Below are 24,904 nucleotides of genomic sequence, written 5' to 3'. Positions count from 1 at the left end.
ACCCAAGCTGTAGGGGGCAGAGTCATATCCAGTACTTTAAAACTTCCTATCAAATTCACAGGAGTCTGGATTTGAGAGTGCTCTTTTGGCCCACCTCTGGCATTACACTGCAGCTGGCATCAGGGTTTCTAATGACATCCAGCAGGTGTTAATCAGTGGCATGAGAAGCTTTGAACGCCAAAGTATCTAGACAGATCCCGCCCTTCTTCAAGGTAAACTCAGCCTTGATGGGAATCGGGACTAAGGGTACGTCTACATTTTGAGCTGGAGGTGTATTCACACCAGCTCAAGGAGACATACCTGTGCTAGCTCTGATCAAGCTAGCGTGCTAAAAATAGAAATGTAGCAGCAGTGGTAGGAGGGGCTTGTCGCCCACGTATGTGCCTAGCATCTTGGACAGGATTGTACTCAAGGCAGCTAGGCCCTGCTACTGCTTGTGCTGCTGCAGCTGCTCTGTTTTTGGCTCAGTAGCTCGACCAGGGTTTTCCCCTCCAGCTCAAGGTGTAGACATACCGTCTGGGGAATGAAAATGGTTTCTGCAGGGGGCTTCCCTCTACCCCAGCTCTCTCTGATGCACTTTGGGCTAACTAGCTTTAGCAAGTCTATCAAATATGCCACAATCAAGTATGGAAACAGTTCCTATTCCTGAGCCAGTGAATTACATGGCTCAGAATCAGTCTTTTGTTCATGCTGGAGCATTAGCTGGAGACTTACCAGTATCAACGGTGCCACTATAGTCTTAGCAGCAAGTGATTAGTTCTGATTTCCTGCGTGGAAGTGGCAGCCACATTTAAAAATTGCTTGTGGATTTTGATTTCCTTGAGGCACAATTGCAACATCGATACCATTCTAATGTCATACATTATGCAGACACCCAGGCCTCGGTTTAGACGTCAGCTGTTATCGCCCCGTGACGTACTGTAGCTGTTTTATTTGACCACTTCTCTTTGTCTAAGTAGATTGATTCAGTGCAATTCAATGTCTGGGATATCGGGGGCCCAGCAAGCATGTCGACAGTCAATCAGTGTTTCTTCACGGACAAAGCATTGTATGTAGTTGTATGGAACTTGGCACTAGGGGAAGAAGCTGTTGCAAACCTTCAGTTCTGGTTGCTGAACATTGAGGTAAGAAGTCACTTTGGGTTGTGGGATTCTTTTAGTAGCATTTCTGTCCGTCAGTGGGGATGTTTTACACTCATTTAGAACCTTTCTTATAAGCTCAGCTATCTGTGAATGTTATGTTGTTCTTGGGATATAAATTGCCATTGTACCATAGATAGGTCACTACACTTAATGGTTTAAATTCATCACCTATGCACATCAGAGAGTGAAACAAAAGCTGATTCGTAAATTCAGACTAAGCCAAAGCTGCAAATTAGTGCCTAGTCAGTTTGGGTTGAGGAGATTTCTAAGCAGTTTCTATCTTGTGCTGGTTAGTCGCATTTATTCTAGTCTTCTGGCCCAGAGATGTTCTGTTTTAACATTTTTTTAGTGCAGATATGTAGGTCTCCAGTGCTCTCTATGGCTGAATTCCATTCCAATGCATAAAGATAGGGCTGAGATTCAGTGTTCAGTGGTGTTTGGATCTGGAGATTGAGTTAATACCAGAACAGAGAGTCTGGTTACACTGGAACCATGGGGTGTGACACTAGCTTGTGTAGACATTTCCAAGTTAGCTTTAATCGAGCTAGTTCGGGTACCAGAGCAGTGAAACGGTTGCGGCACGCACATAATTACCCAGAATTCCTGGGGGCTTCTCAAGCCTGTGCTGAAGAATGTACTGTTGTAGCTTCACTGCTCTGATACCTGAGCGAGCTAGAGAAAAGGCAGCTCTGGTATTTCTGCTTGGTAGCAGATACCCATAAGTGTAGTGTGGGCGTACCCTGAGAATGGGGCTAGCAACACAGTTTGGTTCTAGATCTGAATTTCCCCAAAGTTGTTTGTAACCCCCTAACCAGGGGTTAGGTTCAGACGTGATCCCATTGAGTTTGGTGAAATGTATTCCTTGACATCTGATCACTTGTCAGTTCCGTACAGTACATAGTCTGGGTGCAAATCAGGGTCCATTTTTTTTCCTTTCAGGCCAAAGCCCCGAATTCTGTCGTGTTAGTGGTAGGAACACACCTTGACCTTATCGAAACTAAATTTCGCGTTGAGAGGATAGCAACTCTTAGAGCATATGTCCTGGCTCTTTGTCGCTCTCCTTCTGGATCAAGAGCTACTGGCTTTCCAGATATCACATTCAAGCACTTACAGTAAGTACAATATCCCTTATATCGCTGTGTCTCAACCAATGGGTTATACTTTATGGCCCCTAAATGTAAGTAACTTTTGTAAATATTTTGTTTCCTTGCCAACAATAGATCTAAAAACTCATTAGCTTTGTACTTCATTTGTATTTTGGATTTTTTCTGGTATAATTAAAGAGAGAAGTATGGCATGCTATAGTGGTCTGAGAGGCAGGAACTGAGTTCTAATCACAGCTGTGACCTTGGGCAAATCACTTACACTGCCTTCATTGCCCCTCATTTTCCCTCTAAGTAAAATAAGGATAAAGTTTATTAACTAACTCACAGGGGAGTTGTATCCATTGAGTGATTAATGTTGCAAACACTTTAAAGATAAAGATGGCAACTGTTCTATAAGATCTAAGCATTATTACTGCCAATTAGCAATCGATTGATGGGATTGGCAATATTTGCAAGATAAATGCCTTTATAATTTTACAACACTATTATTACATATTAGTTGCATTCTCGTAGCAACGAGGATTCCTGGTCCTGGACCAGGACCCCATTGTGCTAGGTGCTGTACAAACCCAGAACAAAAAGCTGGCTCCTACCCCAAAGGGCTTACAGTCTACATCATTTTTTATTTTAGAAAGGCCAAAGAGTCGTTGACTGCTCATATATAATCAGGTCATGGAGTTCAACCCAGCTCTCTCACGTCTGCCTGGTGAGAGAGTGCACTTGAGGAACACAGAATCCTTGGGCAGGGAAATTGAATAGATGACTTACATTTCCCAGGGTCCAAGCCATGTGCGATTGCTGAGCACTGTGGTGATACAGTAGCAACTTGTCACTGACCCCTAACAGCTGGAAATTCCTGATATCTCTGGTGGGAACAGTTGACGAGGCCCAGTAGCTGATGTTCAATTCCCAGAGCTGGGAAATGGGGTCTGCTGCTGCACCAGCTGCTCGCACTCTGCACACACTGTCCGTGTGAAGCGCTCTGCTGTGACATTCTGCATCTGCTAAACAGACACTGCATTGAGCTTCCCAGCCTCCTGTATCCGCCCCAAAGTCAGGAAAACCACCTGATGCTTGGTGTATGGCCGAGCTCCCACCCAGGCAGAGCGTTCACACTCTCAGAGCGGCTCCTTTTATCCGCGTGCAATAGGCATTGTATTTCCTACCTGCTCTAAAACTAGGTCCAGGACACACACTTGTGAGTCCAGCTTTTACCTGGGCCTCCCCTGCATACGGTGCTGGCTGCACTAGCAGCATATCACTGAATTTAATGGTGCTGCACTTTACCATGGTACCATCATTTCCTACTCACTCTCATTACAGCCGCTCTCTTGCCCCCGCAAAGCAGCCCGCCCGGACCTCTCTCTCTCTAAAGGGAACTCCCTTCACCCTGACCCTGAACTCTCATTAATATTCTTGCTCAAACTCTCCCCAGCACAGTCTGCTCTCAGCTCCTGTCCGCCTCCAGACTCCTGTCCAGCTTTCCTCGTTCATTTCCTCTCAGCTGGAGACACTATGACCACTTCCTTCCCGCTACCCCCACCCCAACCCCAAACAATTTCATTCATTCACCATCATTCACCTGGAGCTGGCAGGAACGTGGCTCCCCAGAGCACTGCTGGGGGACAGCCAGAGTAGTTGCCGAATGCCTTTGTGCGCGTGAGACAAAAGCACTCTTATCGGCCATTCATTCAGCTCCCGGCTGTGTGAGCGCATACTTCCCCCCATCCTCCTGCCCCCCACCACTCAATGGCCAGGGTTTAAAATACAGGATACTCCTTTAAAACAAATTTCTTCCCCTTCCCTCCCTCCCTCCCTCCCCACCATGTGTGGAATCGGTAAGAAAGAGTCTTTATGGGGAGAAGCAGCAAACAAGGAGGCCAGGAATAGCATGATATGGAGACAGGCATTTCCTAGCTGTAAGAGAATGGAGAAGGCCAGCTTGTAGGGACTCAGCATAAAGGAGGTCCAGCCAGCTGCATTTTGTGCCAGACCTAGGGTGGGGGAAAGGCAGCTGTGAGCCGCCATTCTGCCTCCCTGAACCTGAGGCTGGCCGAACCAGTTGGACAAGAACGGTCGCCTGTGGACTGCTGACATCTCATACTCCCGGCTCATCCCAGAGCATTGCCTATGCAGGGGGAGGAGAGTGGATGATAGAGAGCTGGATACATTGGCTTTGTACCACCGTGGCATTCCCCCGAGGGAGGGAGCTCTGTGTCCCTGAACAATGCACAGCACATGGCACTGGGAGGGCCAGGATCTGGACCAATGTGTCTTTTTTCTCACATTTCTTGGTATTTTTTCCCAAAGCCACGGACCCTCCTTGAGAGCACCCTGCCTCTATCCCACCCCATTTATTCCAGCACCGGAAATTAGAGGTTCCAAATAACAGCTAAAGACATAGTGACATTAAGGGTCCGTCTACACTGTAATTAAACATCTGCAGCTGCCCCGTGTCAGCTGACTTGCGCTTGGGCTGTGGGGCTGTAAAATTGCTGTGTAGAAGTTCAGGTTTGGGCTGAAGCCCCGGCTCTGGGACCCTCCTGTCTCTCAGGGTCCCTGAGCTCAAACATCTAGACATCAATTTACAATCCCATCGCCTGAGCCTGAGTCAGTGGACATGGGCCAGTTGCAGGTGTTTAATTGCAGTGTAGACAGACCCTAAAGGAAGGATCATAACCTGTATTAATGGCTCATAATCCTTCCCCCTGGTTTTCATTTGCAGTGAGCTCTCATGTAGGACCCTAGAAGGCCTTGATGGGCTCCGCCAGCTGATATTTCAAGTCACTTGCAACATGAAGGATGTCGGCAGCTCTATTTGCTCGCAGATGCTTGCAGCGAGATTGGTGAGTGGTTTTTTTGTTTTGTTTTGTTTTTTCTAATGAGAATCGTAGCGAACCTGGGTTATTTTTTGTTTTGTTTTATGTTTTTATGTTTGTTTTTTGGTTATAGCTATAGGAAATATATACAGTGTATCAGCAACCATAAACTAACAACAAAAAAGCAAACACGAATATTGCAAGTGTATTTGATTTTGGAAAACAAACAAATTCATAAGCTTGCTTCTCAAACCTGTCTTTGAACCCAACTGCTGGGTAGCGTGATTGTTGTTTGGAATTGGTTGTGCTATTTTTCTGATGTGATTTACAGATACCAAGAAGTTACCTTAGTCTCCAAGAAGCCGTCCTAGCAGAACAACAGAAAAGGAGTCAAAATGATGATGTGCAGTATCTGACAGACAAACAAATAGAGCAAATCGTAGAGCAAACCCCTGGAAATGATATCAAAGACTATGAGGACTTACAAGCTGGTATGTCTCGGGAGCCCAGTAATTGTTTCAAAGTTAACGTTCATTGGGATTTACAAATATTATGAGAATGAAAGTAGCTGCTATTCAGATTGTTACTGTAAAAGATTCTGAGTCTGTGCAGATCTCTATTCAGGTGATTGGTAACAATCATGGAATCAGTGTCTCCAGGAGGTCTCCAGGGCCCTAAAATCTAGTCACATTCCATCTACTGTCATTAAAAAGGGCAGTTCTCTCCAAGTTAAAATCATTCTGCTGCCAGTCTAGAATAGTATTCAGGGTAGCAGCCGTGTTAGTCTGTATCCTCAAAAAGAACAGGAGTACTTGTGGCACCTTAGAGACTAACAAATTTATTAGAGCATAAGCTTTCGTGGGCTACAACCCACTTCTTCGGATGCAGAATAGTATTGTGCGTGCTGCTAGTTTTAAGTACCATCTCTTTGTCTGCCCACATGCTGTGACATGGTCTCAACCAGTCCCGCAGAAATGAATATTGACGTATTTTATTAAAACTGTCTTGAGTTTCAAGTATGAGGGACCAGTCCTGCAATCCTCACCCAAGCAGTACTCCCACCAGTGGGAACTCTGCATCCGTGCAAACGGCAGGATCAGGGTCTGAGTTGCGGTGGGGCAGAGACCTGAAGAAGAGTTTGGTGTAGCCTGAAAGCTTGCATCTTGCCGACAATAAAGATGTATTTGCAGCTGTGTTGTAAGAAATGAGATCTAGTTAGCTGTAGCCTCTGCATGTAAATGCTATATGCTGGTTGTTGACTACATCCTGGCATGTTTCTGGTCTATTCATTGTCTGGATGAAGTGATCAAGGCTTTCTTCTAATCTGCTGTCTGTAGTATGGTTTCATAACACTGGTATCTTGCTCTTCTGTTTTTTTTTTTTACAGCCATCAGTTTCCTTATAGAAACAGGAACGTTGCTGCATTTCCCAGACACCAGCCATGGACTGAGAAACCTCTATTTCCTTGATCCAGTCTGGTTATCAGAATGTCTTCAGAGAATATTTAATATTAAGAGCTCAAAGTCTGTTGCTAAGAACGGATTAATCAAAGCGGAGGATTTCAGGATGTTGTTAGTTGGGACGGGGTTTACTGAACAAACAGAAGAACAGTATTTCCAGTTCCTGGCCAAGTTTGAAATTGCACTACCAGTAGCCAATAACAGGTATGTTGGTAATGATGATGAAGGCTAAGATTTTGTCATGGTTATTTTTAGTAAAAGTCACAGACAGGTCATGGGCAATGAACAAAAATTCACGGAAGCCGTGACCTGTCTGTGCCTTTTGTTGCTGCAGCTCCATCGTTTCCCCCCATTACCGTGGTGGCTGGGAGCTGTGGGGTTTCCCCCCACACCCGTCACTAGAACCTGAGAAGGGCCCCCATTAGGAGGCTGTCATCTGTCGCTGGAACCCTGCCCCACTGGCTGCCAGCTCCAGTCCCCTGGCCCCAGAGGCTGAAGCAGAAAATGTCACAGAGGTCTCTGGAAGTCAGGGATTCCGTGACATAAACGTAGCCTTAGTAATGATCACTGGTGATGGCTAAGCCAGAGGGACAGCAAATGGTTATTTAGGTAGTGAATATTAGCCAGCCATGTCACTGGCAGAAGGTTCCATAGTTGTTTGCAGAATTGTTGTAGCTTTGTGGGTCCCAGGATGTGAGAGAGACAAGGCAGGTGACATAATATCTTTATATTGAACCAACTTCTGTTTATGGAAGGAACAAGCTTTCGAGCTACACAGACCTGAAGAAAAGCTCTGTGTAGACCTGAAAGTTTGCACCATCCACCAGCAGAAGTTGGTCCAAAAAGAGATACTGCTTCATCCAACTCGTCTCCCTATAATTAGTTGTCATAGTGAAGATAGTCTCACCATTAGAAAGCATCGGACTATGTCAACTAGTTATAGTAGAAGATTGCAAAGACAAAGAGTATGTCCACGCTCTCAGGCGCTGACTTTTATTTTTCTGGGTAGATGCTCCACCCCTCCTCTGTCCTGAGGGCCCCGCCCCCACTCTGCCTCTTCTCCCGAGACCCACCCCTCATTCCACCTCTTCCCACTCCTGCTCCTCCCCTGAGGCCCCGTCCTAAGGCTCCCTCTTCCCACCCCTGCTCCGTCCTCTCCCCCGAGACCTCTGCTAACCCACTGCTCTCTGCCCTCCCCTGAGTCCATCCTACTGGGCTCCAAACAACTGATCGGCTGTCCCATGAAACCTGTGGCTGGTGGATACTGAGCACCCTCTAGTTTTTTTCTGTGGGTGCTTGAGCCCCAGAGTACCCACAGAGTCGGCACTTGTGTCCACACTGGCACTAGAGGTGTAATTTCCAGCACGGGTAGACATCCCTGTGCTGGCTTTGACTGAGCTAGCGCACTAACAATTGCAGTGTAGCTGTAGCAGCATGGGCAGCCAGATAGGCTAGTCACCCCGTGTACAGTTTCATCTGATACCCTAGGTACGTATCCGAGGCGCAAGCAGCAGCAGCGACGCCGGTATTTTTAGTGTGCTAACTTGATCAATGCAAATATGTCTGCCCAAGCTGGAAATTACATCTCCTGTTCCAGTGTAGACAAGCTCAGAGTTCCACCAATGACTGCCTTACAGGAAATACGGACCATCTGATTCGAACAGATGATCCATGCTCCAGAGCAAGGCAGAAAACCTTTAGGTTCCCACTAGTATTGCGCTGGGGACAAATTGCTCCCAAATGTTGGTGATCACGTCAACCCTGAGAACAAGAGTTAAATATCTAATCCCCAGTTCAGTGAGCACAAGAAAGCACATTTTAAGTGACAAGGTTTATTTCTTACGATAAAACTCATCACTAGATATTCCTCCATGTGTTGCACTAGGAATTTGACATGGGGACTGTGTTCAGTTAAATGTTATTGAATCCCTTTCCCCATTCCCTTCTCCTCCCCACTATTTTTCTTTCTGTCTGTCGATTGTCTGTTTAATTAATAGTTAAGTCGTAACCCTATTGCCTTTCCGGTATAACATTTGCATGTCATTTCCTAGCTCTGCCGCTAGCACTGCTTCATCATTCGAAATCCCTCAGGAATTCTTAATGCTACTACAAGTGCTGCATTCTCAGCGCTGTCATTATGACTGTCAGTTACCCAGTCCCGGTTGCCAGCAAATTTTCTCAAGCTTAACACAGATAAAGCAATAATGTTTCTGCTTAATCCTAAATGCCTTCCTGACTCCTTGTCCCTATCTGCCATTTTTCTCAAAGACAATTACATTGTCCCTGGCTCAGTAGTAAGGAAAGGGGTTGTTATTTTATACTTTAACCGATCTATTTGGAGCCATCTAAGCTTCTTGGTTACAATACGCCTTCCCACTGTTGATGGAGAGTTGCTACAGTAGGTTGCATTAATTTTTGTGCCTGGCAGACCGGAGCAGTTATTTGTGATTGGGCTCTTGCAATTATTGTCTAGATTGCCTGATAGGGCTTTCCACACCCTGCAATTGGCAGAGAAAGCAGCTGCCAGTTTACATACTGAGAAGGGCGGACAGGGATACATTTCACATATTTTCAAAATTTACATTGGCTGCTGCTCAAATGCTGTGTTGAATCTCCATCTGTATTATAAACCATTCTATGGGTTTGGTCCAGCAGACATCATTGGCCTTCATATTTCTTACATTCCTAGACATGTTTTTAGATCTGCTAAGGCAAATTTATTGGCTGTCACATGGTGTGTCCACTAGTTTTATGGAGTAAGAGCTTTTAGTTTGATATGCTCTGCATCTCTTCTGGAATTCAATCTGCCTAAGATGTATGTAGCTCAGCCTTGTCTTGGTTTTTAAATTAAGGCTCAAAGCCTGACCTTTCTGTTTTCAGTTTACAAATTGAAGAAATGGAGGTTACTGTTTTAAATGCCAACGGTGGTTTGTAGGATGATTAATTTTTATCATATAAAATGTTATCATATATTATATGTACAATATACAAAAATATGTCCTTAAGATAGTCTGTTGTCTGGTGATGCATGGCTTTCTAAATTGATTATTCTAAAACAGACCTTCACGGGACACTATAGGTTTAACTGTGTAAGAGGGATTGTGATCTAGTGGCTAGAGCTTGGGACTTTGACCCAAGATTACCTTGTTGTTTTCCCATCTCTGCCACTGACACCTTGCTACCTTGGTTAAATCTTAGTCTTTTGCCTCAGTTTACCTTTCCAGGGTATAATACTGTAGAATTTAAAATTCTGCAAAGGGGTTCTTTGTAAGTGCTATTTATTTATTTATTTAGCCCCCTGAAGTTATATTTTTAGAAAAAAATCTTCTCCCTATGAAGCCATAATTTTGCTTCCACATTCAAAGAATAAAAAGAACTCTCACAATTCACAAAGGATAGAATTTAGCCAGCTACATAGCTACTCGATTGTGACTACAAATCGGATATTTTGATGTCTAAATCTTGTCATTCATATGCACAATTTTGCACATACAGTTGACTGTGAGTACAAAAGTCCAGGCTGGGCTGAGATCCCTTTAAATTAAATGTGTGGCTGTTAATGTATTTGTTGTAGTAGTACGTATCTGGTTTGAAAAGCGGTATTATTAGTAAGTATCAAAAGCCCATTTTAAAGGAGGGTTACACACAATTTGCTTTTTTGAGGACCGTTGCTAGAGCAGTCATTGAAAACTGTAATTTACCTAAATAATAACTTGTGCATGGATTTCTCTTGCAGATCAACAACCTCTCGTTTTGCTTTTCAAAATAGGAGTGTTCTCCTACCATATCTTAGCTTCTCAAATACGGTGCAATAGGACAAATCCATATTCTTTGCTTAACAACACATTTACAGTAGCTTTATGGAAACCAAAAGCTTTCTGTTCTACTGTAACTCTAACATGGGTCTGACTCTCAAAAACAACCCAGCCCTTTTCTGTGGCTCTCATGGCATGGAGTAGCTGGATTTTGGTCATAACTGGCCAGCTGAGAATTTCCCCAGAGAAAGGTTCTCTCAACTAGCAGAGCTGGCTGCTGTACCAGCTGCTCGCCTCCCCTACCTCAACATGGGGGCATATTGAGCGAGGAAAGGAGCTTGTCCAGGGTATGTAGGGGATAGGACAGAACTGTACTCAGCCAATTCTCAGCTGCATTATAATCCTTTAGGGGCCATATAGTAGATCAGTGTTTCCCAAACTTGGGACGCCGCTTGTGTAGGGAAAGCCCCTGGGGGTCGGGCTGGTTTGTTTACCTGCCCCGTCCGCAGGTTTGGCCGATCGCGGCTCCCAGTGGCCGCGGTTCGCTGCTCCAGGCCAATGGGAGCTGCTGGAAGCGGCGGCCAGTACGTCCGTTGGCCCGCGCCGCTTCCAGCAGCTCCCATTGGCCTGGAGCAGCGAACCGCGGCCACTGGGAGCTGCGATCGGCTGGACCTGCGGACGCGGCAGGTAAACAAACCGGCCCGGCTCCCCAGGGGCTTTCCCTAAACAAGCAGCGTCCCAAGTTTGGGAAACACTGCAATAGAGGGATAAACTATACTAACCCGTAGGCTGCACTAATGCATGGGGTGGGGAGGGACAACCCAGCCTGGCCCTCGCAATTAGGGAATTGTAACTCTCTGATACCTCTCATCTGTGCTGAGTGAAGCTCATCTGTAGTAAACAACTGCCCCTAGGTTTTATATTTAAAGATTCCTACAGGAATGGAGCTGTAATTCTCTGCTATCACAACAGCATCTTCACATGTGTCAGCCTGAATGAGTCCAAAAGTCACTTCAGAATTTGATGGAAACCAAATACCATTGCAGTGACTATAGCATATTTGTATGCAGTTAATTTTTGTTTATGCAAATGTTCTCCCCTTCATATTGATTTTATCTTCTCCACTAGACCTTACTGTGTTGTGCACAATGCCTGTTCTTCACTTGCTGATTTCCATGCCATACATTAAGCACAGTCCTCAAAGCAGTAACTCTCTGCCCCTTCTTCATATGTTGCTGCGATATCTCAAAGCTTTTTATATGCAGTAGGCTGTGCTATTAAAATGCTCTGTGGCGACTGAAACTGAGTTATTACACAGTACAAGGTATCTGCTGTTGTAAAGCTGTCATTGAAGATTTGAACTGTCACATTTGATTTGTTTCAGCTACCTCCTACCTCATCTCCTCCCAGCCAAACCAGCATTAGATATCCATGGCTTATGCCACCATTCCACAAACACCGTCCAAAGAGTGTTCAAGATGAGCTTTGTCCCAGTTGGCTTTTGGCAAAGGTTCATAGCTCGGATGTTAATTAGTCTTGCAGAGATGGATCTCCAGGTAGGTTACTATATTCACAAAATAGAAAGTGAAAACAATAAAAGATGTCATTTAATAAAAACATAAATACCACTGGGAATTCATTCACAAATACTCTTTGACCACATTCTGTTTGCTTTACTCATGCGAGAAATCTCATTGACTTCAACTGCACTGTTCATGTGAGTAAGGTGAGCAGGAAATGTCCTACTGTAATTTGATTCCATTTTTATACAATTAAGCATTGTTTAGAGTTAATATAGCCCAAAGTTTATTCCCCTCTCCCCCATACGAGGTGGCTTATTTTGCAATTTTGCTGCATCCAAAGTCTTCGGATTGCTTGTAATCGTTTAGGGTCTGTCTATATTGCAATTGTGGGTGCTAGCTTTAATCTGGCTAACTCAGGTCCCACCGGAGCAGCGAAGGTATGGCAGAATGCACTTCAGCACAGAATCCTGGGTAATTACTTGCAAGTCTACCTGCACTGATGTTTGCGCTGCGCAGCTTCACTGCTTCGGGACCTGAGCTAGCTAGATTACGGCTAGCCTCTGGGATGTGTGCATGATCTGCAGTCACACCCTGTCATTGCAGTGTAGACATAACCTTATAGTCCTGTCCTGCAACCCTTGCTAATGTAAATGGTTCATTTGGGCCAGAATCTGCTCTCATTCAATATCAGTACAAATCTAGAGGAACTCCACTTAAGCAGTATTGTAATTCCAGATTTATGCAGGTTTAACTAAAAGAAGAATTGGGACCGTTGTCTTCAATCTAATTACTTGTGTGAGCAAGAATTACAGGACAGGGTCTTAAGAGAAAAAGTGATGAGCCTGGTCATAAAAATAGTTTGCATGGTTGGTTAAAGCTATTAATGTTGCTGGTGGTGGCACAAGTTAATGTGGCCGCATCTCTCCAGTGATAATCTGGAAGCTCCATTGGAAACCATTATAATTACCCATTAACTCTATCTTGCCACCTCTTAAAACTGCCCACTTAACTTGTATCAGCTTGTCAATACTATAGGACACCTAAAGAAAAAGTATTAGTCATATTTGGAGATGCTCCAATTCCAAGGCTTCTCAAAATGTTAGGAATGTCCATTTTTTTTACAGGTTATATTTTTTTAAATAGTGTAAAAATCTCTCATAGCAGCATTTCTGATTATATCCCATTGGGCAGGAAGTAAATCTTAAGCATCTCACTAGTGCCTATATCCAGTACCCACTGACATCAATGGGAAGGAGCCCATTGACTTAACTGGGTATTGGTTCAAGCGCCAGCTGGGTAGGCCTATGAGTGATGATCATGTTGAATTCTCAACATGCTATTTTTAAACACCTATTGAAACAGCTTCTCAAATATTGACACAGGTGATTTACTAGCTCGGTGCACTGGAGGCAGATAATTGTTTGCTCACCGAGTACCTGGGTTTATTCTTATTTGTATTTGCAAATACAAAATTCATTTTAATTATTGCGCACGAGGGCAGTAGAATGAACCATGTTCACTGGCTTGAGGCCATTCCGCTATACGTGATCTGGAATTCTTGTTTAGCTGCTGACATAGTCATGACTGTATTTATTTTAATCCCCTCACAAGCTGTTTTACAAGTCACGGGCACTTTAATTACAAAAATAATGGAAAGTATCCAAGATGGCCAGAGAAAGAAGGGTCGGCCCTGTTTGCTTGATTAAGGGGAACCCCCATGTGAGACGTCTCGGTGTTGAATTATTGTGTCACGCTGCTCATTTCAGCTCTTTGAGAACAAGAAGAACACCAAGAGCAGGAACAAAAATGTGACCATCTACAGCTTTACAGGCACTCAAAGAAACCGCTGCAGCACATTCCGAGTCAAAAGAACTCATACAGTCTACTGGCAGGAAGGTCTGTTTGTCACCTTTGATGGAGGCTACCTCAGGTAATCTGTGCTCGCCTGTAGCCTACTTCATAAAACTGAATGCTAAATGGACACTCACAGACCTGACCCAAATATTACACATTCACTAATTTCAACTGAAGAGGAGGCTTTTTTATATATAAGCAAAGCTCAACAGTGATGGATCAGTCTTTGTTTGCCAATTATGAATGTATCGCTTATTATTTCTTACAGATATTGTTGCAGCTACTAATATAAAGACCTCCAAAAAATGTAAAGTAATGTTTGGAGCAGAACTGTTTGCTTTTGGAAAATCTTGCATTTTCACTTGCAAACAAGTGTTTGGATGAACAGACCTCTGCACAGTGCTCTTAAAACTCTCTGCCATATGGCTGCAATTCACACCCGCAGAGGGCTTTTCTTTTCTGTGCTACTTAAGCCCCGGGGCTTTGCTTGCAGAAGGGGGCATGTGAGATGTGGTAGGGCTAGACCAGTGCAAAGCCTTCCATTGGGTGAAGCAAAACAACTGTAGTTATTCTTACAAAGATGCAGTGCCCATTAGTCTGGGTATTAGGCATGTGGACACTATTCCACCCACTAGGATAGATTAGCAGACATGGAGCTACTGTAGTATCTGAGCACCTCACGAGCTTAGTGTATTTCTCCTCACAGCAGCCCTTGCAAATAGGGAAGTGCTGTTCCCATTTTACAGATGGGGAACTGAGACACAGAAAGGCTAGTGCCGAGATCCTCAAAGGGACTTAGGTGCTTAACTCCTGTGAAATATATGGGAGTTAGGTACCTAAATACCTTTGAGAATCTGGGCTGAGTGACTCTCCTCACAGGAGGTCTGTGGCAGAACAGGGACTTAAACCCAGGACTCCCAAGTTCTCTGCTAGTACCAAACCACTGGACCATCCTTCCTCTCTCTTGGCTTTGGCGGATGTGTACTATCTACCTATCCATATTCTATTCTCACACAAAGCCCACTTACTCCGGCTTTGTTGGGGCAGAAGAATGTTCAGCTCTTTGCATAAAATTACCCAGTTTGCACAAGAACCCATTTCTGTGCACAAATACCCGGGGCTGTACACAAAAGGATATATCCACATATTTTGCAAGCATGTTTTTGAAGCTCCTTTGAAAATATGGACCTTAAAGTTTTAGTGTTGGTTTTTAAGACTCTTAACCCTGCAGCACTTTTATTGCTTCCAGTATAATCTCCACCATCCTCTCTTCACTCAGACTAAGACCTTCTTTACCATGTGCACTTTGTAAGCATCCAGTTTTTGCTTATTTCTGTGCAAGAATGCTCTCTCCAAAGACATTTGCATGATAGATTCAGTTTGGGGATCATATTTATATGTAACTGAAGACACTTGCCTTTTAAGTACTTGTTAATTACTTATGGTTTTGTGGCTCTGCTTATCAATGATTTTGCTACAGAAAAACTGTTAACATTCTTGCTTTACAAATGCTTTATTTGGGTGTTTCATGCTCTCCATTACGTAGTGTGGAATCTTCTGATGTGAACTGGAAAAGGAAAAAAAGTGGTGGAATTAAAATCATTTGCCAATCAGAAGCGAGAGATTTTTCAGCAATGGCTTTCATCACAGATCATGTCAACTCCTTGATAGATCAGTGGTTTCCAGGTAAGAAGAAGAACTGTAGCATTCTGTACATTGTTATAGATTCATAGATTCTAGGACTGGAAGGGACCTCGAGAGGTCATCGAGTCCAGTCCCCTGCCCGCATGGAAGGACCAAATACTGTCTAGACTATCCCTGATAGACATTTATCTAACCTACTCTTAAATATCTCCAGAGATGGAGATTCCACAACCTCCCTAGGCAATTTATTCCAGTGTTTAACCACCCTGACAGTTAGGAACTTTTTCCTAATGTCCAACCTAGACCTCCCTTGCTGCAGTTTAAGCCCATTGCTTCTTGTTCTATCCTTAGAGGCTAAGGTGAACAAGTTTTTCCCTCCTCCTTGTGACATCCTTTTAGATACCTGAAAACTGCTATCATGTCCCCTCTCAGTCTTCTCTTTTCCAAACTAAACAAACCCAATTCTTTCAGCCTTCCTTCATAGGTCATGTTCTCAAGACCTTTAATCATTCTTGTTGTTCTTCTCTGGACCCTTTCCAATTTCTCCACATCTTTCTTGTTATATCTCAACACTCTTTTTTGGAAATTATTCCTTGATGGTGCTGTCAGTGTGCCCAATGTTACGCAATAGATGAAGAGTGCTAAAAACCCTCAGAATAGGTCCCTGCTCCAAAGATTTTACAATCTAGAGGCAACAGCAGATTCAGTGCAATATAATACAAATCTTTACTGACACCACGTGGTGTGAGCATTGTATCCAGAGCGACCAATCCCTCAAAATCCTAAAAGCAAACACAAATTAGATGTTATGGTGCAATCAGGGTCCAAACCTGCTCCTGCAGAAGTCAGTGACCAGATCCTCCATTGAATTTAGTGGAAGCCGCGTCAGGTCCATACTGCTTAGGTAAGTTAAATCAGTGTGTCTGAGCCCCTTGTGCTAGTTTTATAGTAGTGTAACTCTATTGACTTTAATGGCGTTACTCCTGATTTACACCATAAGGGAAATCAGAATCAGGCCCACAGTCTCCCCAAGTGATGTTTGTAATCCACAAATAGATTTTGATTATAAAACGATGTGCTGTATTCCAGGTCACCGCATGCTGCTTTAGAGATAAGTGTTGGCATGTATTGATCTGAGATCTTCATCAGAAAATTGTGCTGCGAGCTGTCCTATATCCACTCTGCTTTTCTATTTTATCTGAGATCACTCTGAAAAGGAAAAAAAATAAGACTTTCATTTGAGTTTGGATTGGTATTTTTTTTAATCATTGAAGACTGAGCAGAGCCATAATCCCAAAGAAGCATATTCGGACAAGGAGTGATGATTAGCAATATAGATACAAGCGGAAGATGCCAGCCAATGGGCCATGTGGGTAAAAAGACAAACCAATAGTCCATCCAGCAAGACTCGTTGACCCATTTCTAAAACGTACATTGCACATGTCTAGTGTCCCTGTCCTGTGCCTCTAGTTGTCTAAGGAGGATTTATTATCATTCCTTTTCACACTGGTAGCCACAGAACTATATATATTAAAAATTTCCCATCATGCTGTTTAAATAGGAATATATAATAATATAGCAAATGAAACAATGACTTCACACTCCTGTGGCTCTTTTGGATAATGTTGATTGCTAATTTGGCTCCCGAACCACTGAGGTCTGAGTATCACTGCCTCAGATTGTGACTGGTCACATCCCTCTAACTCACAGGTTCAGAATCCCCGCTCTAAAGTAACATTTACAATAGATTCTGTCAAACGGAAGACCACTTTGGCCCATGACCCCCGGGTGCTGTGTCTCTGATTCCTTGTCTGCTTGATTCGGGCTAAAGCAGTGTCAGAAAGAGGAAGGAGCTCTGCCAGTTTTCTCTCCCTCTCTGTTTTAAAGGGACAGACATACTTGTGCCTTTCTATTCATTGCAATGGACTCCATCTTTCTGAAGTGTAGCTAACTAAAGCCATGGAGAATTGCGTCATAAGAAGGCTTTTCCTATCCATGAACTTTTAAATTTCTATTGTGCTGAAAATGTATTACTTGCACGCCCTGCATGTTACTTATTCCTGATACCTAAATGAAAAACTGCCAGGCCTCTTGAGTTATCTCAACAATCTGGAGTATGTATCTATCCAGCCCTGTCCTTGCTGCCTTTGTGTATTTGGCAAATAGCTACTTTTTATCACAGTTGGTAAACTAGAGGAGCCACTATCACCAGTTTTGAAAGAGTGGGAGTCAAGTGAGGAATTACATGAGACTTACATGGGACTTCTCAAGCACTGATTTCATGCAGAAGAGGTAAACATTTGAATGTACTGGACATTGCGGTTCAATATCACTTTTTTAACATTTTTAGCACTGACGGCCACGGAGAGTGATGGGACTTTGCTAATGGAACAGTATGTCCCATGCCACATCTGTGCAACTTCTAGGACACAGGAGAATGAGCCACCAGATAAACCGGAAGATGAGCAGTACTTTAACATGGAGGATTGTGTTCTGACTGCTATAGAACTGGATTGTATCACATGTCCTAGTCATCCTAACATCCCAGTTCCTCTACAAGAGCTGGTCCCAGAGCTCTTCATGACAGATTTTCCTGCCAGGTAATGTTACTTGACAGTCATTGATTGGACTTCAACATTTCTATGAATAATTCAGTTTGCATTTCTTGTAGTTCACTACCACTGGAGGTTCATATTGACCCTTGATGTGAAGACAAATTTATCTACCCATGACGCCCAGCCATGTCATTGTATCCTAGCCTACATAGTCATTACATTTGCTTACACAATCACAGTGCACTGTCAGTATCTGACTCATCGCCTTGTAAAGTCTCCTGAGATTCCTGTAGTACGATGTGAAAGTCACTTTTTAAAAAGTGACCCTGTTCTCTACTGTCCCTGATAACATATTCTGGCCAGGAGTTGGTGCAATATGTCTCATTCAGGAGATTTTTAATAGGGCACTAACAATATAGAGTGCTGCCAAGTGCCCATCCAGATCTGCATTTGAACGTCCATATGATTTGGGGATGTTTTGATTTGGGGATTAGCCACAGTGTTCAGACTTGGATTCAAATTTGGATTTGTTCAGAGCTGGGGTTTTAATTTGGAAGCCATGAGCGGGTTACTGAAATGGGTTAACTTCAACCTCTAGCCCTTACACAGCCTATATACAATGAATTTCTTCAGACCCTTCCCGGTGAACAATTACAAACATCCCTTCGTGGTGACACTTGCTCAGTTTGCAGTTTCTGCTCTTATGAGATGATATAGGACATGCAGCATCAGCAGCAGATTCAGGGAGACTTTTGCTCCTCTGCAGGAAGCCCTGTACTCTATAGAAGGCTGTGCTGCCCCAGACAGAAACTTTAAACTATTTAACTACTTTTCTAGGAGGATTGAATCCTGTATCCTGTAATTGGTTTGGATAGCACAGTTTCCTTCCTTGAGAAAATTTAAAGCACTTTTGCTGTCGAAAGCATATTTGACCCAGCAGAAAGTGGGCATCAAATCAAATCTGCTCTAGGAAGTGATGATATTTCCTGAAGTTTACACAGAGACCAAAATCCTAGACCTTGGTCCCCTAAAAGCTATTCTAGGTTACTTTTCCCATTACTTCAGGAAAACTTTAATCCTCTGAGTAATGGAGCCTATTCCACAGTGACTAATGCATTTTACAAACCTAATAATGAATGAGGCTGGGAGAACTGCTGCTTTAAGAAAAGAAAAGAACACCGGCACAATTTTTTTTCCTCATGCCCTTAAGTGAATCTGAATGATTTGGTAAAGGCCTTTATCCCCTTCATATATGTCCTGTGGTTTCTGGTTTATTGCTTCTTCCCAATTCCTCTGCTGTTTCTACCCAACCACAAGTCTAAATCTTTATCCTTTTCCTCATGCTCTTCATCCCCTCTGAACCAAACCCTAACCCATTCCTACTCACTCCCTGTGTTGGGGCATTGAAGGCAAGAAAGAAAATCTCCCAAAGGATTAGCGGGTAGGCAAGTTTCTCTCTCAAGCTCGTCAGGGAGGTCACCAGGAGAGTGTGGGGTTGGATCAAAAGGTTTTGCAGATCCAAGTTACAGACTAGATAAGCATTCCATATGGAGGATGATTTTCTATAAATGCATCTCTGTCTGCCTGTCTGACAGACCTTTCTTTTGGACTCAAAGGCCATTCCAAGTTGCACGCTAATTTTTAACCAGTGTTTGATGCATTGTGTACCAAAGCACATACAAGAAAAGGAGGGCTTGCCGTAACCTACTACAGAGTCAGAGGGCAGGCTGAAGGAACTCATAAGGAGGGTGGGGGGAAAAGTCACAATCTAGGATCAGATTTAAGGGAAAAGTAGACATTTTTATTCCCACGCTTAGATTAAATTGATAAGAGTTTCATATAACTAAGATTCTATCTTTCGCATTGCACCTGTGGTGTAATATTTGCTTTTGGTTCAAGCAGCACAGTTTTGGGTATAAGTGAACACACCTACTCAAAGCACATTGAGCCAGAGCCATGAAGTTTCACCTGGATTTGACATGAAACCTCTAACCAGCCCTTGAAATGTTTGCACTGACCCTTTTGATGAAACTGGGCTGAATTTTGCCTTTTCATCAAGCCTGTAAGCAGCCGTCAGTCACCTGCTCCCAGTGCAAACATTTTGCCTGGCTCTGATGATAAATGACCCCATATGTGTGATGTGTATAAGACAGGCATGCAGTGGGCTCCAGAGGGTAAAGAATCCACTCTTACTAATTAGAGCAGTGTTTCCCAAACTTGGGACGCCGCTTGTGTAGGGAAAGCCCCTGGCGGGCCGGGCCGGTTTGTTTACCTGCCACGTCCGCAGGTCCGGCCGATCACGGCTCCGACTGGCCGCGGTTCGTTGCTCCAGGCCAATGGGAGCTGCTGGAAGTGGCGGCCAGTACGTCCCTTGGCCCATGCCGCTTCCAGCAGCTCCCATTGGCCTGGAGCAGCGAACCGCGGCCACCGGGAGCCACGATCGGCTGGACCTGCGGACACAGCAGGTAAACAAACCGGCCCGGCCCACCAGGGGCTTTCCCTAAACAAGCAGCGTCCCAAGTTTGGGAAACACTGAATTAGCGTATAAAATGTGTGGAGGTCCTTCATAAGGACATCTGGGCACTTAGACAGCAGTCCTGTGTCCTTTACAGCTCATGCTGTCTGTATGACTCAGATCTTTCTATTGGGCACATAGGCGCCAACTTTTCCCGGCACCCGTGGGAGCTCGTGACCCGCTGGCCCCGCCCCAACTCCACCTATGCCCTACCCCTGCCTGCCCCCATTCCAACCCCTTCCCCAAAGTCCCCACCCCAACTCTGCCCCCTCCCTGCCTCTATTGGACTCCTTCCCCAAATCCCCGCCTCTTCCCCGAGCATGCTGCCTTCCCCGCCCTGCCCCCTCCCTCCCAGCGCATGCTGCTGCTGTGGCAGGAAGCACTGGGAGCTAGGGGGAGAAGTGGCGTGCTCAGGGGAGGAGGCGGAGGCGAAGCAGAGGCGGAGGTGAGGAGCTCCCCATGGGTGCTCCAGCCCGGAGTCAGTGCCTATGATTGGACATGGTGCAGAGCTCTGAGGGCTCTAACCAGCTGCTCCCTGAGCTCCCAACATTTGCGCTGAGTCATGTATGCCCATCAAATAAATCATTTTAACAGCAGGCGTTCCTTTCTCCAGGTAGTTTTAATGGATCATTCTGGATAAACTTGCCAACACTGCGGCATGTGGGCCCTCATCGGGGGTGTCATTTGTTAGAGTTTTATTTGACTAACAACAAGGAAAGTGGAAATGTTTGATGTCAGAGTGGCTGTAAAAGCTGTCTTGGGAAGGGTGGGGAAATGATGAACTGCAGCCTGGTAACAGCAGGCTGGTTAGAATAATCAGATTTCAGAGCACGGCCAAGTCCTGCTGGAAGGCAAAGGAAGTAAAACCCTATTAAACTGGCCACACGTTGTCCATATCAGCTGGATTTACATCATCAGCCTAGAAACGGAGCTTGGCACCTTGATGCCTTTTGGGATCTTGTTGGTTTCCGATGAGAATGTTCGACTCAGTGGACAGCCCGTTTTGCAGGTTTGCCCACGTCGCTCTTCCTGTGAGAAAAATGTGCAATGTGTACCGGCATGCAAAATATCTAAGGACAACGAAGTGACTTTTACAGTCTCATCCTCGCAGTGGAAACCTTTTATTGAGATGAAAATCTTTTTAAAAGTGTGAAAAAAATCAGATTAACTGTACAAATGACAGTTCCTTTAAACATATATGTATTTTTTTTACATTACTGGCAGACTATTTCTGGAAAATAGTAAACTAGAATACAGTGAAAATGAAAACAATGTTCTTGGCCAGGGTGGAAGTGGAACCATTATATATCAGGCAAAATACCAAGGAAAACCAGTGGCAGTGAAGAGATATCAGATTAAGAAATGCAAGAGTTCTCCTAATTCGGCTACAGGTACAGTGCACAGAATGCGCGTGTGTGTGTGTGGGGGGGGTAATGTTTTAAAATCTGCTCTGTCCGTAATGAGTTTACGAGTTATGATTGAATCCTCTTCAGTCTGCTAAGGGCTGGCAGCACCTATTTAAATACAGCTTCCCAATATACAGCAAAACTTGTAAGGGAAGGAAGATTGATGTATTTGAAAAAAGCCTTTTTGGGTACATCTCTGCAGCAAAAAACAACAACAACCCTATAGCAGCAAATCTCGGCGCTCGGGTCAGTTGACTTGGAGTCATGGGGCTTTCGTTAGGAGGCTAATAATAGCAGTGTAGATGTTCCTGCTTGGGCCAGAGCCTGGTCTCTGAAACCTGGGGAGGAGGGAGGGTCTGGGAGCCCAGGCTCCAGCCTGAGCCTGAATGCCTACACTGCGATTTCTAGCCCCACAGCGCAAGCCCGAGTCAGCTGACCTGGGCTCTGAGACATGCTGCTGCAGAGGTTTTGTGCAGTGTAGGCTTACCCTATGAAAACACGCATAAGAAATGGAGAACTGAGGCCAGCTGGCGGTCATTGGCACACAATGCACTTCCGCACTGGGGGTTCGAGTTGCATTCTCCGATTTGATGTGAAACCTCACGTGCTGGCCAGCAGGGGGCTGGGAGCTCTGACAAGGCGGACCCTCAGTTTGGGGGAGAAGACAAAATCCCCCTGCTTCCATCTTCCTTGTGACTCTCATAACCTGAGCCGTCTGGCTATCGAGAGGTGGTTGCGTGGACAAGGCACTTGACTGGGACTCCAGAGATCTGGGTTCAGTTTCCAGCTGTGACCTTGGCCAAATCATTTAATCAATCTGTACCTCAGTTCTCCACCTGTAAAATGGGGGTGATGATACTTCCTGTGTCTTTTCTACTTAGACTGTCAGCTTTTTGGGGCAGGGACTGTCTCTCATGTGTCTGTACAGCACCTAGCACTCGGCTTAATTGGGACCTCTACCATAATACAAATATTACTACTACTACTAACTCAGTCTTCATACCTTCTGAAAGCTGGTCTTCTCTGAGGTGCTCCCTTCACTGGGACTGATAGCGAGTCCTAGAAGTTAAACACAGGAAAGGTCAGTTAGATCATCCGGTCAATCCCATGGGGGCTAGTATGGTGAGTCTACCAGTACTTTGGCCAGTTTAGTTTTAGATCACAAATCATGGGGCTTCCCTCCTTGCCCTTGGGAGACTATTCCACAGCCTTGGAGACTGGGAGAGAGCACCTCACTGTCCTCACTTCTGGTTTTAAAGGGGAAGCATACAGTGCCTCCATGAACTGTGGAGGAGCACAGCTACTGCACCAATGGCAAGCGCTAACAGCAAGGCTAGCCATGAATGGCCTCTGCTTTCCCTTAGCACGAGGACTGTTGTTGTGCACGGCTCCTGTGCTGGGGTTGCAGTCAGAGGGGGCAAGTCTCTTGCGCTGGAAGTTTTATATAATAGTAACATGCTGCTTATGAATTGCTGACTCCCTGCTCTAAAGAGAATAGGGACGGATTTTCAAAAGCACTTACATTATGGAAGAACACAAGTCCCACTGACTTTCAGTGGGTCTTACACTCCTAAGTCAAAAAATCCCACCCCCAGTTGCTTCCTAATGCACTTGTGTAACTCCCACTGACAGTAGCAATAATGCCTATTAGCAGCTCATGCTAAGGAGGGGAAGGCCCAAAGCAGCATAATCAGAATAAGCAAAGACATTGTTTGTTTCCTACAGTAGTTTTCTCAGCTCTTAGAATCCTATAAAGTTTTAGCTTTCAAAGAAAACTGCTAAAGCCGCATTGCTTGGTTCACCTATTGCAATGCCATGTGCTGAAGTGAAAAGAGGTCTGTGTGTTTTGCTAGATACCATGCTGAAGCACTTGCGAGCTATGGACGCCATGAAGAACTTCTCAGAGTTCCGTCAGGAAGCCAGCATGCTCCACTCCTTGCAACACCCCTGCATCGTTTCCTTGATTGGGATTAGCATCCATCCTCTCTGTTTTGCCTTAGAGTTGGCCCCCTTGGGCAGCCTCACGACGGTGTTATCTGGAAAGTCCAAAGGTAACAGCCCCAGACCTGCTCCCTGAAAATAATGAAATCCCCATGTCACAGTGTGAGCAAATGGCCTGCAACACTGAAGCTATTTTTTGAGAGGTAGAAGGAAATAATGTTTTTTCCAAGTTCGGTGGGCAGTGATGGAATTTCTCTCAAGTTGGGACTTTGGTGGGGTCTCATGAAAACTGCCAATAAGGCTGAGCTTTTCAAAACTATGTAAGAAATGTGTATGCCCAGTTCCCCTTAAAATTAATGGGGATTGGGTATCCAAATATCATTTTAATTCTGCATGTGCAATTTTCCCCATGCAAATCAGATATTTAGAGATCTAAATGCTATCCTATGTACCTGTAATTTTGCTGCTGTTAAATTAATGGTGTAAAATCCAGAACTGGGATGAGGCCCCTTTAATAACTTGGCCCTGTCTGCATATCAGCACTTTGTCTAGTTTCAGCCCAACATTAATTTTTATGAGAGCGTTATGAACCGCTGAAATTAAGGGGTTAAAAAATTTGACAGAGTTCTGTCTAAAGTAACGTGAATGGTGCCCCTTCAGATCATCCCATTCAGAGTGACATTTTAACAGGTAGATTGTTTACACTAGGTCAGATTAAAATGACAAGAAATGTTATCCTTATGAAAGTTTGCTCTACTGAACACAGCGTTTTTCCTTTATAACAGGGGCTTCCTTTGTGCCACTGGGGCATATGCTGACCCAGAAAATAGCATATCAGATTGCAACGGGCCTTGCCTACCTGCATAAGAAGAACATCATATTCTGTGACCTAAAGTCAGACAATATTTTAGTGTGGTCCCTGGACATTAAAGAGCATGTCAACATCAAACTGTCTGACTATGGGATTTCTCGGCAGTCATTCCATGAAGGAGCTCTTGGAGTGGAAGGCACTCCTGGATACCAAGCCCCAGAGATTAGGCCTCGAATAGTCTACGATGAAAAGGTAACTACGAAATTTCCATTAGAGTGGCACAACTCTCATCTATAATCCAGTGAAAAAGATGCTCATCAAGGCCCTTCATGGAGTTTTATCACATGTGCTGACTAAAGCCCAGGTTTTCAAA

General features: G+C 44.5%; 2 protein-coding genes across 17 annotated transcripts in view; one reads left to right on the top strand and one right to left on the bottom strand.

The window, feature by feature from the left end:
- The window catches only part of LRRK1 (leucine rich repeat kinase 1), a 112,052-nt gene that overhangs the window by 71,785 nt on the left and 15,363 nt on the right, over nt 1-24,904 (top strand). For all 6 annotated transcript variants that reach the window (XR_010590690.1, XR_010590691.1, XM_065558100.1 and 3 more), the window contains exons 17-28: nt 960-1,124; nt 2,082-2,254; nt 4,974-5,094; nt 5,399-5,558; nt 6,455-6,731; nt 11,667-11,838; nt 13,572-13,735; nt 15,206-15,345; nt 17,654-17,903; nt 21,598-21,764; nt 23,633-23,830; nt 24,506-24,783. Coding sequence is in view for 4 of the 6 variants with exons in the window: in XM_065558100.1 (XP_065414172.1) it covers nt 960-1,124; nt 2,082-2,254; nt 4,974-5,094; nt 5,399-5,558; nt 6,455-6,731; nt 11,667-11,838; nt 13,572-13,735; nt 15,206-15,345; nt 17,654-17,903; nt 21,598-21,764; nt 23,633-23,830; nt 24,506-24,783 (2,265 nt within the window). In the remaining 2 variants the exon portion in view is untranslated. The remainder of the gene's footprint in view (nt 1-959; nt 1,125-2,081; nt 2,255-4,973; nt 5,095-5,398; nt 5,559-6,454; nt 6,732-11,666; nt 11,839-13,571; nt 13,736-15,205; nt 15,346-17,653; nt 17,904-21,597; nt 21,765-23,632; nt 23,831-24,505; nt 24,784-24,904) is intronic.
- The window catches only part of LOC103305902 (uncharacterized), a 76,479-nt gene continuing 66,913 nt past the window's right edge, over nt 15,339-24,904 (bottom strand). For 2 of the 11 annotated variants that reach the window (XR_010590697.1, XR_010590698.1), the window contains exons 5-7: nt 23,637-23,852; nt 22,783-22,838; nt 20,718-21,402 (exon numbers count right to left, since the gene is read on the bottom strand). Coding sequence is in view for 1 of the 11 variants with exons in the window: in XM_065558103.1 (XP_065414175.1) it covers nt 21,280-21,402; nt 22,783-22,838 (179 nt within the window). In the remaining 10 variants the exon portion in view is untranslated. Of the gene's footprint in view, nt 16,513-20,709; nt 21,403-22,782; nt 22,839-23,581; nt 23,853-24,904 lie in introns of those variants that run through there. The other 9 variants (XR_010590696.1, XR_010590694.1, XR_010590701.1 and 6 more) reach the window with 9 other exon arrangements.

The sequence above is a fragment of the Chrysemys picta genome, chromosome 10, assembly GCF_011386835.1.
Source record: "Chrysemys picta bellii isolate R12L10 chromosome 10, ASM1138683v2, whole genome shotgun sequence".
Lineage (NCBI taxonomy): Eukaryota > Metazoa > Chordata > Testudines > Emydidae > Chrysemys > Chrysemys picta.
Note: the sequence above shows the minus strand (reverse complement) of the source record. Positions and strands in the feature narration are given on the sequence as shown.